At 45.1% G+C, this 15242-nt stretch overlaps 2 protein-coding genes across 2 annotated transcripts in view; one reads left to right on the top strand and one right to left on the bottom strand.

The window, feature by feature from the left end:
- The window catches only part of LRWD1 (leucine rich repeats and WD repeat domain containing 1), a 46773-nt gene extending 37066 nt beyond the window's left edge, over nt 1-9707 (bottom strand). Inside the window, exons 1-3 of the mRNA XM_040423529.1 lie at nt 9623-9707; nt 2152-2279; nt 570-804 (exon numbers count right to left, since the gene is read on the bottom strand). Coding sequence (XP_040279463.1) covers nt 570-804; nt 2152-2234 — 318 coding nt within the window. The 5' untranslated portion in view covers nt 2235-2279; nt 9623-9707. The remainder of the gene's footprint in view (nt 1-569; nt 805-2151; nt 2280-9622) is intronic.
- Nucleotides 9661-14044, top strand: ALKBH4 (alkB homolog 4, lysine demethylase). Its single transcript, XM_040423530.1, has 3 exons — nt 9661-9871; nt 11625-11819; nt 13350-14044. Exons 1-3 carry the CDS (start codon nt 9767-9769, stop codon nt 13989-13991), a joined length of 942 nt encoding a protein of 313 aa, XP_040279464.1. The 5' UTR covers nt 9661-9766; the 3' UTR covers nt 13992-14044.
- The last annotated feature ends 1198 nt before the right edge of the window (nt 14045-15242 follow it).

The raw sequence follows: 15242 nt of genomic DNA, 5'->3' as shown, positions 1-15242 counted from the left end.
TCGAGTCTGCGCTGGCGCAATATGTGCCAAATTTATCAAATCTGCAGCATCTGCAAAATTAAAATTTTTGTCTAGAGAGGTTACTCCAGTGTTTCACATCGCACCTGTACTGGAGTAAGACTGCATCATTTTTTGCAACTTTTTGAAAAGCTGCAAATGAGAAATCTTGTGGGCACTAGGGTTGTCACGATACCAAAATTTTGATTTGATTTCGATACCATAAAAAAGTATTGCGATACTAGATACAACGCGAAAAAAAATAAAAATAAAAAGCTGCATGCATTCCGCATTTTATGGAACGTCTGGCCCATAATCGAACAGTCTGATCGTATTTTTTTGGGGGGGGGGGGGGGGGGAAAAAATAATAATATATTGAATCGCGCGTTTTTTTTTTCTGTTACGGCGTTCACCGCATACGAGATTTTTTTTTTATATTTTAATACTTCGCTCTTAAAAGTGCTGATAAGATTTGTGCAAATTACACAAAAAAATTGTGACTTTTTAGCACTGCGTTTCAGTAATAGTGGATTAATAAATTTACCCCTATGTCTTGTGATGTGACCACTTACCGTCAGATAGAGATTCTCCTCATACATGACCTCCTCCAAACTGGAAAACTGTTGTATAGGAGTAACATCTTCAATCTGATTGTCACTGAAGTTTAGAACTTTGAGTTTAGGAAGACTGAGTTTTCCTGGGAGTTCAGACAGATTGTTCTTGGAGACATCCAGTTCCTCAAGATTCAGCATTTGAGAAAAGAGTTGGGAATCAATGTCTTTGGATTCCAGTTGCATTTTTGATAGGCTGTACAAAAAAGGAACCAATAATACCAAATTTAATAGGAGAATATATTTCCATCTTCGGCTTCTTTTTACGGCGGTCTCTCTATTGTTATGTTCCGTTAAAGAAGCAGAATAAAAATAACGGAAGCATGGAGGACAATAACGGCACCCAAGAGACCCCCCATTGACTATAATGTGGCCCTGGAGCTTCTGTCAAAGGGTCCAGCATTCTACCAGACAAAATAGCCGCCATTACTAATGAAGCATCCAGCGCAGATGTGAACAAAGCCTAATACATCACACATACAAATTATTGTTGGGTCTGCAAATATGTTTGATTTGTAAGATGTTAAAGGGGTATTACAGCTTTAGGATATTGATGACCTATCCCTGCACAAGTCACCAGCCTCAGATTGGTGGAGACCTACACACCTTACCCTCCACCGATCAGCTGTTTCAGGCAGGGGCCGAAAACGAAACAGTGGACGGAGGTGGAAGCAGAAGGCTCAGTCCACGATGTAGTGGCTGTGCTGGTGACTGCAGCTCAGTTCCTACTCATGTAATAACCCTTAAAGGGAATCTGTCACCAGTGACTTCCCTATCCAGCTGCTTGCATAGACCCATAGCTGTGGTTCACCTGATTAAATCACTTGTTTTTATTTTGTTGAGGCAGCTCCATTCCCTAGTTAGGACACACTTTCTTAATATGCAAATTAGGCCTTGGTGCAATGAGGACATCACCATTGCTCTAGTTGCACCCAAGCTCCGCTCCTTTCCGTGGCCAATCCCTCCCTGGCTGCTTTACCACTGTCCGACCCTGTCAATCAAGTCAACCAGGGAGGGACAGAAATGAGTGGAGCTTGTGTGCAACAAGAGCAATGATGATGCCCTCATTGCACCAAAGGCCTAATTTGCATATTACAATACTTTTTCTTAACTCGGGAATAAAGCCTCTGATCAACAAAACAAAAAACATTGTTTTATTCATCATACAGAGTAGTCTTCCAGTTATCAAATCAATTTCGTAAGTGAAGTCATAAAGTACAGCAAGTATACAATATAGTGTTTGCGGGCATCCTACCTCTGGTGCATACAGGACTCCTACTGTATTCATCGGTATGTATTTTCTTACATTATACCTTTGTATGTACTAGTGTATACCAATATTTCTGCATGAAAAAGATACCGATACATTATTACTCAGTGTATGCCAAAATGGCATGCTTTGGGCATTTGCTGGGTTAATGGGGCCCTATGGATATGTTCAGCATAGGTCCAGGCACATATCTCGTGCCGAACATAGCGCAGTAACAACATGTGAACACACCCGTACTGGCACATAAATGCAGAGAGATATAAGTTCACATACTTCAGTGTCTTCACGTTCTTCAGATGGCTTGATTTTGGGAGGCCTTTCTTCAACAGGATGTCTTTTGTTAATTTGGTCATCATGGAAGCTGCCACGTTTCATCCACAAAACGAACACAATCTCTCAACCTGTAGTAGAAGGAAAATCATGTTAGTCGTATTTGCATAAAGGGATAATCATCTATACCATTATGTATGGGATAAAAACGGTAAACTGAACCCACACGACTGTATATTTCTGTCCGCATCCGTTGCACAATTTTGTCGATCGGATACAGACCCATTCATTTCAATGGGGCCGCAAAAGATACGGAGAGCACACCGTATGTCCATTCCGTGGCCCCGCAAAAATATACAACATATCCTCTTCTTGTCTGTATTTGTGGAAAATAATAGGCATTTCAATCATAGAGAAGGACGTTCCGATCTGCAAAATGTGGAAGGCAAGTGGCCGGTATCCGCGTTTTGCGGTCAGGAAAAACGGATAGGGTTGTGCAAATGGACCCCAACTCAGTTGATAATCTCACCATGGGAGAACATTGTATTGTACTCGCTTACATAGCCTGTTCTTGTGGGATTAACTAAATCTAACGAGAACAACCCTCCTTCTCCCTGGCTGTGAAGCGAATTGGACAGCATCACAGCCAGGGAGAAGGAGACACCCCCTGAGAAAAGCAGAGGGTCCCCCCCCCTCCCATATAATGCTCTGCATTAACATATTGGGGGCCAAAACTTCCACCATGAAAGGTTCTCTTTAAGAAGAAAAAGATTGGGCATGTTGAAAACTTCCACTACCATACACAGTAGATAGCCAGCCCCGGGCGAAATCAGCAGGTTCAGCCAACATCTAATCTGTATGGCGAGTTTTATCCAAACTTCCCCCAACATCTCTCCATTGGTAGGCACATTAGACTGCGTGCTATCCCCCCTTTAAGACACAAAATGTGATAGTAAGACAGCACTACTCACTGAGACTTTAGCTCAAAGTAACCATTAAGTGGTGGTGCCAGCGGTGTCTAATCCTGGCCTATAGACTCCAAGGTATATAGTAAATGTAAAAGGAAACCTGCGGCACTCCAAGGTCTGCAAATATATTGGTGTTTATTCCCACCAGGCAGGCGACGTTTCGACTCAAAGAGTCTTTCTCAAGCTTTCGCCTGCCCAGTGGGAATAAACACCAATATATTTGAAGACCTTGGAGTGCCGCGGGTTTCCTTTTACATTTTACCCTTTAAGACACAATCGTTAAATGACTAATAAATGGTTAAAATAGGCTGTGTGTGACTGGTTTAGGCTACTTTCACACCTGCGTTCGGTGCGGATCCATCTTGTATCTGCACAGACGGATTCGCACCGATAATGCAAACGCTTGCATCCGTTCAGAACGGATCCGTTTGCATTAGTCATGATGCGGAGCCAAACGGATCCGTTTGACTTACATTGAAAGTCAATGGGGGACGGATCCGTTTTCAATTGCACCATATTGTGTCTGTGAAAACGGATCCGTCCCCATCGACTTACATTGTAAGTCAGGTCGGATCCGTTTGGCTCAGCATCATCAGGCGGACATCAAAACGCTGCAAGCTGCGTTTTGGTGTCCACCTCAAAAGCAGAACGGAGACCAAACGCAGCCAAACTGATGCATTCTGAACGGATCCTTATCCATTCAGAATGCATTGGGGCTGAACTGATCCGTTTTGGGCCGTCTGTGAGAATGGAGTATGCTGGGAATAGTAGTTTCACAACAGCTGGAGTGCCGAAGGTTGCTGACCCCTGCTGTACACGGTCCGATCTAACAATCTGGAAAGGTCTGGGTCGTGCATTGCCAGGGACTTCTACGTATGTGCACGCCGCACTGTCCGCACCAAGGACAGACCGATGACTCATTGCCAAAGCCCCAATGCCTTTAGCAACTAGAATGGATTCATTCATCCTTGTTATAATACTGTACGAATATTTACATACAGTAAATCGCCCAATACAAAGAGATTGAAGTTTTCTGCCCTAATCCGTTTAGCTCATTGTCTCGTACATCAGGAATTGATAGTTTCAACAAACACTGATTGAATTAAAGCTCATTTCCACTACAATATCTGCTGGAGGGCACGGCAGGGAGTAGTCAGACATGTCTGGAGAAAGGAGGGGAAGGGACAAGAATTTACATCTATAATAGAAAACACCCCCGTCTGCCGTGATGCTAATGCAGTAAAGACAATGGGGCTCATTTACTAAGAAGTCTCTGGTGTAAAAAAAAAAAAAAAGTTGCAAGGCCCCGTTTTATGACTTTTTAGGCTACTTTCACGGATCCATCAATGCGGCAATTTTAATGCCGGATCCGGCACTAATACATTTCAATGGCATTCAGGCAAGTGTTCAGGATTCAAAAACGTAAGAGGGACTGAACCGATGCATCCTGAACGGATTGCTCTCCATTCAGAATGTATTAGGATAAAACTGATCAGTTTTGAATGTATTAGGATAAAACTGATCAGTTTTTTTCCGGTATTGAGCCCCTTGAACGGAACTCTGGAAAAGAAAAACGCTAGTGTGAAAGTGCCCTTAGACACCCGTGGGATAAAATTTTCATGCACGAGTGATTTCACGCTATCTTCGCCACTTTGGAGCGGCAAGGGCATGGACTGCTGGAGCTGCGTCTAATTTATGGAGAGGCCTGCACCTTGTCATAAATTAGGCACGTCCATCGGCAGGACAGGGGATATCACAGACCGGTTTAAAAAGCCAGCCTTTGATAAATGACCCCAAAATTGTGGTCCGCAATTTACGGGCACTGCCTGTGTGAATCCCATATTGTGGCACGGACCCATTGACTTGAATGGGCCCGCAATCCACAATAGATGGCAAAAGATAGGACATGTCCTATCTTTTGCGGTGCGGAGGCACAGACCCAAAAGCCCACAGAAGAGCTTTGTAGTGCTTCCGATCTGACGGTATCTTGCGGACCATTCAAGTCAAAAGGTCTGCATCTATGTTACGGCCACAGACAGCCTACGTGTGAATGAGTCCTTATTTACACGTCTGTGTCCCTGATCACACCCGTCCATGAAGAATCCGTGTTTGGGCCGTGTGTCATCGGGCACTGCTCAATTGATGCCATCTGTGTTGTATCCGTGTCTTTCACAGACCCATTAACTTCAAACTGCGCATTTGGTTCGCAACATGGACCAAAATTGAGCAAATCTCCATGGGTCAGTGGAAAATCACAGATGTGTAAATACACATTAAAATCAATGGGTACATGTCCTTGGAGAACACAGACAGCACATACATATGAATCACTGACGTCGGAATGAGGCCATGTTAAAGATAATATAACCGGATCCGTTCATAACGGATGCAGATGGTTGCATTATCAGACAGTAACGGAAGCGTTATTGCTGAACCCTACCAGATCCAGAGGCCTTACACAGAGAATGCTATCAGTCAGTGTGGCGGCCCACTTGATTACTGCGGATTTCAATAATTAAATATACGCTGCATTTTCATGGCGATCAGCGCTGTTTAGGGCATAGCTGCAGGTCAGCAGCAGATTTTCTATAGCAGAAAACCCAAAGGATATCTGGCAAAAACCTGCAGCGGCAAAATCCATACCAAGTAGTGAAGATTTTGGCATGGAAATGCTTTAGATTTTACCCACTACATTAAAAACGGTAAAATCTGCAGTAATCACCCACAACCAGAATCAACATGTTGTGTACTTAAAATCCTCAGTGTATAGGAAATGATGTGCAAACTTCAGTGCAGAAAATGTCTGCGGTGTGTATTGCTGCTACTGTAAACGGTGCAGATTACCAGCACGCAATTCCACTGACGGAAAATCTGCAGCCTTTGAGACGTGTGGCCGCATCCTTAGGGTAGGTTCCGTCGGGATGGATAAGGCTACTTTCACACTGGCGTTTCTGGGTCAGCTTGTGAGATCCGTTTCAGGGCTCTCACAAGCGGCCCAAAACGGATCAGTTCAGCCCCAATGCATTCTGAATGGATAAGGATCCGTTCAGAATGCATCAGTTTGGCTGCGTTTGGCCTCCGTTGCGTTTTTTAGACGGTCACTAAAACGCAGCTCGCAGCGTTTTGGTGACTGTCTGATGATGCGGAGCCAAACAGATCCGTCTAGACTTACAATGTAAGTCAATAGGGACGGATCAGTTTTTCACTGACACAATACGGTGCAATTGAAAACGGATCCATCCCCCATTGACTTTCAGTGACTTTTTTTTAAATGAATAATATTAACGGATACAAGCGTTTGCATTATTCGTGCGGACCCGTCTGTGCAGATACAAGACGGATCCGCACAAAACGCGAGTGTGAAAGTAGCCTAAGCTACATGCGCCAACTCCGTGGCATTTTACAGTAAAAAAAATCTCATCCACATGCTGCGGAGAAAAAAAATCCACAACGTAAATGGATTTTACAGGGTGAATAAAGTGAATAGTACAGAGTCGTACCATTGAAATAAATGGTACAGAGTAGGGATCGACCGATATTGATTTTTTAGGGCCGATACCGATAATTTGTCAACTTTCAGGCTGATAGCCGATAATTTATACCGATATTCTGGGTATTTTTATTTTTGAGGAAAAAAAAAAAATTTCCTACACAAATCTGCTGAAAATTAATGTTTATTGTTAACGTGTATTATTATTTTATTTTTTTTGTAAATCTTTTTCATTTATACTTAATATTTTTTTTTTTTTTTTTTTTTTTTTTTTTTTTACTAACTTTTAGCCCCCTTAGGGACTAGAACCCTTGTCCCATTCACCCTGATAGATCTCTATCAGAGTGAATAGGATCTCGCACTCTCCCTGCTGCCCTGTGCTCTGTGCACACAGCAGCATGGAGCTGACTATGGCAGCCAGGGCTTCAATAGCGTCCTGGCTGCCATGGTAACCGATCGGAGCCCCAGGCTTACACTGCTGGGGCTCCGATCGGAGGAGCAGGGGAGAGGGGATCCTGTGGCCACTGCCACCAATGATTAGAACTGGGGGGGGGGGGGGGGGGGGGCGCACTGCGCCACCAATGTTTTTACTATTGGGATGGGGGTGGGGGGCGCACTGCGCCACCAATGACTAATACTAGGGGGCTTGAGGGGGGGGGGGGGGGGGGGCGCACTGCGCCACCAATGTTTTTACTATTGGGGTGGGGGGCGCACTGCTTGAGGGGGGGGGGGCGCACTGCGCCACCAATGAAGATACCTCTCTTTCACATACAGGAGGCGGGAGCTGGCTGCAGAATCACATAGCCGGCTCCCGGCCTCTATGAGCGGTAGCTGCGATCCGCGGCACCTAAGAGGTTAACTACCGCGGACCGCAGCTGCCGTTCATAGAGGTCGGGAGCCGGCTATGTGATTCTGCAGCCAGCTCCCGCCTCCTGTATTTGAATTAATGAAAGACTCATCTTCATTGGTGGCGCAGCGGCCACAGCCCCTCCCCTCCTCTTGTCTTCCGTCCTGTCATTGGAGGCAGCGGCAGCAGCAGCACAGGGGGAGGGAGACACTGCTTCCTTCTCCCCTGTGCTGCGGAGGGAACACAGAGAGCGCTGAGAGCAGCGCGTTCTGTGTTCCCAATACGTTATCGGTATATCGGCAAAATAGATGCCGATACCGTTCAAAATCCTCAATATCGGCCAAACCGATAATCGGTCGATCCCTAGTACAGAGGACATATAATTACACTGCTCATTGCTGCAATTGTGACGGCGAGCGGGTAAACAGTGACCTGAAGAGCGATGCGTTCCCTTCAACCAGCTGATCGGCAGGGGTCCTGGGAGTTGAACCTTCCCAATCGGATATTGATGACCTGAGTATAGGTCATCAATATATATATATATATATATATATATATATATATATATATATATATATATATATATATATATAAAAAAAAAAAAAGCAGACAACCCCTTTAAGTCCACAGCATGTCAATTTAGGCTGTGGATCTCCTCCACGGATTCCATCCTCTACAGTGCACAGGGTGAAATCTGTGACAAATCTGCAGTGGAAAATGTGCCATGTGTGGCAGAAACATCCAACATATCCCAATGTGGCCGATCTTCCATCTACACATCCATGAGGAGGAGACCTCAGAGGTTATACAGGTATGGCTGTAGGAAGAAAATCTCTTGTCCATACCATTGGCCCAGGGATGCTCAAGCTGTGGCCCTCTAGCTGTTGCAAAACTACAACTCCCAGCATGCTCTAATAGCTGTAGGCTGTCCAGGCATGCTGGGAATTGTAGTTTTGCAACAGGTGGAAGGCCGCAGGTTGGGCATCCCTGCACTGGCCGATACCTACATGGATATACCTGAACATATGAATTAACCCTGTGAGGACAGCGTACTTATGGTGGTTCTGCAATGGGAACACTAGAACATCGAAAAGAAGAAGAAAAAGCCCTCATACTCCTCTCTTCCTGAGTCACTACAGATGAAGCTCCATAAAACCAGTAACACTGGACTACCAGATAACAGCACGGCCGAGGCAAACGATGGATCCGCACAGTAACATTAGACACTATATTCTATACCAACCTCCCGCACACTCAACGTTAAACTACAACTCCCAGCATGCTCTTTTCATTTCTATGGCAGCTTCGAGAACAGCCAAGCGTGCATTCTGGGATTTGTAGTTTCACACCAACTGGAGAGCCAAAGGTTGATGAACTTCCCCCCAAATCTGCTTGTTCTTTCACACCTGAGTATTTTGACATCAGTGTTTGCCAGATAAAACCAGGAGAGACAACATAACGGGAAGCTTTACTCCTCTTCGGAGTTTTTGGCGCACTCTCGGTTTGGACTTACAAACACCGTCGGAAAATACTGACCAAAACACACAAGTGTGAACGTGGCGGTGGAGGTCACATGACCGTGACCCACTCAGATATAGCGCTGAGCGAACTTGTGTTTTACGTTCGGGCGTACAAGGCTCGGGTTATCTAAGAATTACCTTATGGATTCCGCTACCGTGGACCATAACTTATGGTAGCGGAATCCATAACGGAATTCTTAGATAACCCAAACTTTGTACGCCGAACTTGAAACACAAGTTCGCTCAGCACTAGTGTTGAGCGAACTTGTGTTTTAAGTTCGACGTCTAAAGTTCAGGTTATCGAAGAATCGCGTTATGGATTCTAAATTCCGTTATGGTCCGTGGTAGCGGAATCCATAACGTGATTCTTCGATAACCCGAACACAAGTTCGCTCAACACTAGTCATTTAATTAATGGAGTGCTAATTAGAGAGGATGGAGAAGTTATACACTGAGTAATAGAGAAGGGGCTCCCATAGAGCCGTCAGACTGCAGCTTATGGAATTGGAGCCCACTTACAGTACCCCCCGGCAATTGTGGCCCCTGAGCTCAAGGTTAGGGACCAAGGTGCAGAGCGTGCACTTTTCTAGTGTCCTGACCATACATATACACGTCCATGTACACTGCACGTTACCGCACTCGCACTCACCTCCTGCGCTCCGGACCTGGCGAATAATTAATTTCTGTACCAGCTGCACTTCCAGCAGTTCTGCGTTCTAACTCACCGCGGGATTACGTCACTTCCTGAATCGGAGCCCCCACCGGAAGTGTCGCTGCCCCGGGTTCGCTCCTCATGGCTGACAGCAGCAGTAACCCACCAGCTTGTGGTTGTAAGGGCATCCGGTCGTGTCTACGGTGCGAGTCTCCGGCCGGTGCGTTACCAAAGGGGCTACACAAGGTACCGGAAAGTAACGAATTGCTGATTACTATGATTCCTAAGTGATAATATAAAGAGCGACCCCCCTAAAGTAAAGGAAAACTCTGTCACCAGATGTCCACATGTTGTGGGAGCAACCAATCAGATTCCACCTTTCATTTCCAAAAGAACTCTGAAAAATGAAAGGTGTAATCTGATTGGTTGCGATGGCCAGTTCTACTTTACACCAGTTATGATGAATCTACCCCTATTGTCTTCTTTTATTACTGGTTGTTGTTATTATTGATGTAGCTGTTATTTAAAGGGATATTCTGACCATGTGTATGTCTGGCATCTATAGGGTATGTTATAAATGTGTGACCCCATGAGAGGAGGGGTGCCAGGACCCAATTCCCCACAGAGAGCTGCCCTATAGGTTTATGATGGATGGTGTCTGTACTGCCAGCCTGCTCCTCTTCGCTGGGAGACCCTTCTAGTGATCATAGGGTCCTGGTGGATGGATCCCTACCGATCGGCCCGTCCTAAGGGCGCCTCGTAGATATCTGTACTGCCGAATAAGAAACCATCATCCGCATCATTAGAAATTTTGAGTAGAACAACATGGAGATTTTTATATTTCTATATGGAGGAAAAAAGTGGCTTCTAGTTTGGACAGTCCGAAATCTCATCAAGTAGTGATCCATGCTAAAAACTGATAGCGCATCGACTGAATGGCGTGATACAGAAACGACTCCTATGATTTCAGAGAACAATAAAAGTGATAAGGTTGTGTTCACACATTGTGGACATACCATGGCCAAGATGTGCCCGAAATGGCTTCAACATGTAGACTGGTGCGGTTTATGAGCAGTGATGGCCAGTTCGCCGACGAACACATGCGATCTGCCATCTTTATTCCCAAGCCCGGCGATGCAGAGGTAAGTCCTTGCCTGCGCCGCGAGCCGCTCTGAAACACATGTGGTCACCAGGAGCAGGCAGTTTCGAGAACAGCCGCCGGGGGCCTTCATCGGGCTGTTCTCAGAACTGCCTGCTCCTGGTGACCGCATGTGTTTCAGAGCGGCTCGTGGCGCAGGCACAGGTAAGGACTTACCTCTGCATCGCCGGGCTTGGGAATAAAGATGGCAGATCGCATGTGTTCGTCGGCGAACTGGCCATCACTGTTTTATGAGCTGTCGGCAGCTAAATGTAGGTTCAAGTGAATGGGGCTGAGCGCGATACTAAGCACAGCCGCTACACAATGTACGGCACTGTGCTTGGTAAGCTGCAAGGAGGCTGTGGCGCTCACAGGAGCACTGGTGCCGCCTCAAACAGCTGATCAGCAGGGGTCCCCGGTGTCGGACCCCCACAGATCAGATACTGATGACCTATCCTGAGGATAGGTCATCAGTATAAAAAGCTCGGAAAACCCCTTTAAAGAGGACCTGCCATGTCTTGACAGAACGGACATTGACAGCATACCTTCACAGCTGCCCTTTCACTGGTTCTGGGACTGTTTTTCCTCTATCCCCCTTTCTTCCCGTTAATTTTGTCACACAATATTAGTGAATTGTTAGATGGGTAGTCACCACCATTCCGTGTCAATGACCAAGGTGCAGTTCCCCACTCGACAGCTCACTAGTGTCAGGTGCCAAAAATAATGGCAGGCCAATGGGGTTGGGAAGGGGTTAGAAGACAAAGAGCGTCAGAACCAGTCACTGTAAAGGAATGCCTGTTCTATCATTAAGATTTGTGATCGTTTGAGTAACCTTATATCTTTGCTCATTATATTCCGTAGAGGAAATCATTTGCGTACATCCCAGAGGAAGACATAGCCAAAGGAGCAGAGCGGAGCGATGTGGCTGGCTGGTGGTTCCCATTCCCCGGAGTGACTTTGATAGAAGAGTTTGTTACTGAAGATGAGGAGAAGGATTTGGTGCACGCCATGGATCAGGATGAATGGAGACTTTCACAGTCCGGACGAAGAAAACAGGCATGTATCTTCTGATATACTACATGGCAGAGGGACTGGCGGTCAGTGGTGAAAAGGCACAGCATGTTTTCAGCAGTGATCGGTGGGTTATTAGCTTTCTATATCACTGTTATCATCGTTCTGTATATGGGGACATGCAGCGAACACACAGACCATGCTGCTCACATCAAACAGAATGTATGATATGTGTAACAGGCTGAACTGGATGGACGTATGTGTTTTTTCCACCTTATAAACTATGTTACTGTGTGTAAGGCTACTTTCACACTAGCGTTTTTACTGGATCCGGCAGGGTTCAGCAAAAACGCTTCCGTTAATGATAATACAACCGTCTGCATCCATTATGAACAGATCCTGTTGTATTATCTATAACATAGCCAACACGGATCCGTCATGAACTCCATTGAAAGTCAATGGGGGATGGATCTGTTTTCTATTGTCAGAGAAAACTGATCCGTCACCATTGACTTGCATTGGGGGTCATGCCGGATCAGTCTTGCTCCGCATCCCAGAACGGAAAGCGAATTGCAGCATTCTCTCCGGTAAGAGAGCGGAATGCATTTTGGAGCACTCCGTTCTGTTCAGTTACGTTTTGTCCCCATTGACAATGAATAGGAACAAAACGGAAGTTTTTTTTCTCCGGTATTGAGACCGGATCTCAATACCGTAAAATATTAACGCTAGTGTGAAAGTAGCCTAACATACAAATATTATCCTGCCCACTTATTTGTGTCTGTTTTACCCTGGCCCTATCCGTTCTTATATATTTACCCGTATACAGTGGCTGTGTATCAAGCTAAATGAAGGAGATGCATCTAAAAATTGCACCTCAGTGACATCATTACCTACCAGGGTGCACATAATTGTCTTTGTGATGCGCAGCAGAATTAATTAATTAAATCTTGGTGTAAATATTGATGGAACGAACTACATCCCATATTGGAAAGAATTAAAAAAAAAATGTAATTAAAGGGGTTGTCCCACGAAAAATATTCTACAGCTTTCAAACCAGCATCAGGATCTGAATACTTTTTGTAATTGCATGTAATTAAAAATGTGTTATAGCCACTGAGTTATTTAATGAAATGTATCTGTATAGCGCCACCTGCTGTTTTCTCTTCTCTGTCAGAAGCACATGCTCAGTTCCATCCTTCAGCTTCCAACAGCTGCAGGACACGTGAAATAAATCTAGCAGAACTATGGGAGCAATACATGGGAAGATCCCTGGATCCACGTGAGGGCTGGTTCTAGCTTTGTTAGAAAGAGGTTGTCATGTACTAGATTCTGCTTCTATTGGAGCTGAACTCCAATGGCAGATAATCCCGATGGATGGATGGTACTATTTATTTGGGGGGGGCTCTTTCTTATCCTGGACATTCCCTTTTAATCCAATGCTTATTTTCTGATCATTTATTGAATGCCTTCGTAGACACGGAGAATCTGCACAGACTCTATTTGCGTTGGGCATTCAGGCCACATGTATGTGGCTTGTATTGAATTATCAGTAACCCGTAATTTTTGTGTCTGCAGGATTTTGGTCCTAAGGTGAACTTTAAGAAGCAAAAAATAAAAGTTGCCAGCTTCACTGGTCTCCCAAGTTATAGCAAGGCGCTCTGGGAACGGATGAAGAATCACAACGGACTGGGCGGGTTCCTGCCTGTTGAGCAATGTAATCTGGATTACAATTCTGAGAGAGGATCTGCTATCGATTCCCACTTTGATGACTCTTGGCTTTGGGGGGAAAAATTAGTTAGTCTAAATCTTCTTTCAGACACGGTGCTCACGATGACGAGTTCTTCTGGAGACAATCTGCAGCTGAATTGGCATAGTGAACTGAAGGGGGTCTGTACACAGACTGTCCTTGATAACCATGTGACTAATGTACAGTCGGAACCCCAGGGCTGCGGGGCTCATAGCACCTCACAGACGGCCTCCGTTCCTTATAGTGATGTGGAAGTAGCCATACGTCTACCACGAAGGTCGTTGGTTGTTTTATACGGAGATGCGCGCTATAACTGGATGCATGCAATTCACCGTGAGCACATCAAGCAGCGCAGAGTTTGCAGTACATTTAGAGAACTGTCGGCAGAGTTCAGTGCGGGAGGCAAGGAAGAGTCACAAGGACAAATGCTGCTGGGTATCGCTCTTGGCTTTCAAGGAAAATCAGTTTAAATGCCCTTCCTTCATGTGTCATAATTTACCCTGTGAACTTCTTCTGCGTCAGGACCTGCCACCAGTTTTTTATTTTATTTTTTTAAATAAACTCAATTTCTCATACTGTAGTTCAGGTTCAGGACATGCCACCCCGCTATGTTTTTTTTCAAGATCCTCTCTTCCATTGTGCTGTTATGCCCCCATTTGGTTTTGGTGCCTTTATGTTAATCACTAGCATCTGTACAGGAAGGAGGAGACCTCTGCTCTTCTCAGTGGGCGTCTCAACTCCCTGGCGGTGATGGTGTCCAATACCTGCGGACCGCTTTACAGGCAGCGAGGAGACGAGCTGTTCTCATGAGATTTAGTAAATTTTGTGAGAACAGACTATACAGTTGCAAGAAAAAGTATGTGAACCCTTTGGAATGATATAGATTTCTGCACAAATTGGTCATAAAATGGGATCTGATCTTCATCTAAGTCACAACAATAGACAATCACAGTATGCTTAAACTAATAACACACAAAGAATTAAATGTTACCATGTTTTTATTGAACACACCATGTAAACATTCAAAGTGCAGGTGGAAAAAGTATGTGAACCCTTGGATTTAATAACTGGTTGAACCTCCTTTGGCAGCAATAACTTCAACCAAATGTTTCCTGTAGTTGCAGATCAGACGTGCACAACGGTCAGGAGTAATTCTTGACCATTCCTCTTTACAGAACTGTTTCAGTTCAGCAATATTCTTGGGATGTCTGGTGTGAATCGCTTTCTTGAGTTCATGCCACAGCATCTCAATCGGGTTGAGGTCAGGACTCTGACTGGGCCACTCCAGAAAGCGTATTTTCTTCTGTTTAGGCCATTCTGTTGTTGATTTACTTCTATGCTTTGGGTCATTGTCCTGTTGCAACATCCATCTTATGTTGAGCTTCAGCTGGTGGACAGATGGCCTTAAGTTCTCCTGCAAAATTGTCTTGATAAACTTGGGAATTCATTTTTCCTTCGATGATAGCAATCCGTCCAGGCCCTGACACAGCAAAGCAGCCCCAAACCATGATGCCCCCACCACCATACTTCACAGTTGGGATGAGGTTTTGATGTTGGTGTGCTGTGCCTCTTTTTCTCCACACATAGTGTTGTGTGTTTCTTCCAAACAACTCAACTTTGGTTTCATCTGTCCACAGAATATTTTGCCAGTACTGCTGTGGAACATCCAGGTGCTCTTGTGCAAACTGTAAACTTGCAGCAATGGTTTTTTTTTTAAAGCA

Source organism: Bufo bufo, chromosome 3, assembly GCF_905171765.1.
Source record: "Bufo bufo chromosome 3, aBufBuf1.1, whole genome shotgun sequence".
Lineage (NCBI taxonomy): Eukaryota > Metazoa > Chordata > Amphibia > Anura > Bufonidae > Bufo > Bufo bufo.
The sequence above is the reverse complement of the archived record's forward strand: the minus strand, read 5'-3'. Positions and strand labels throughout refer to the sequence as shown.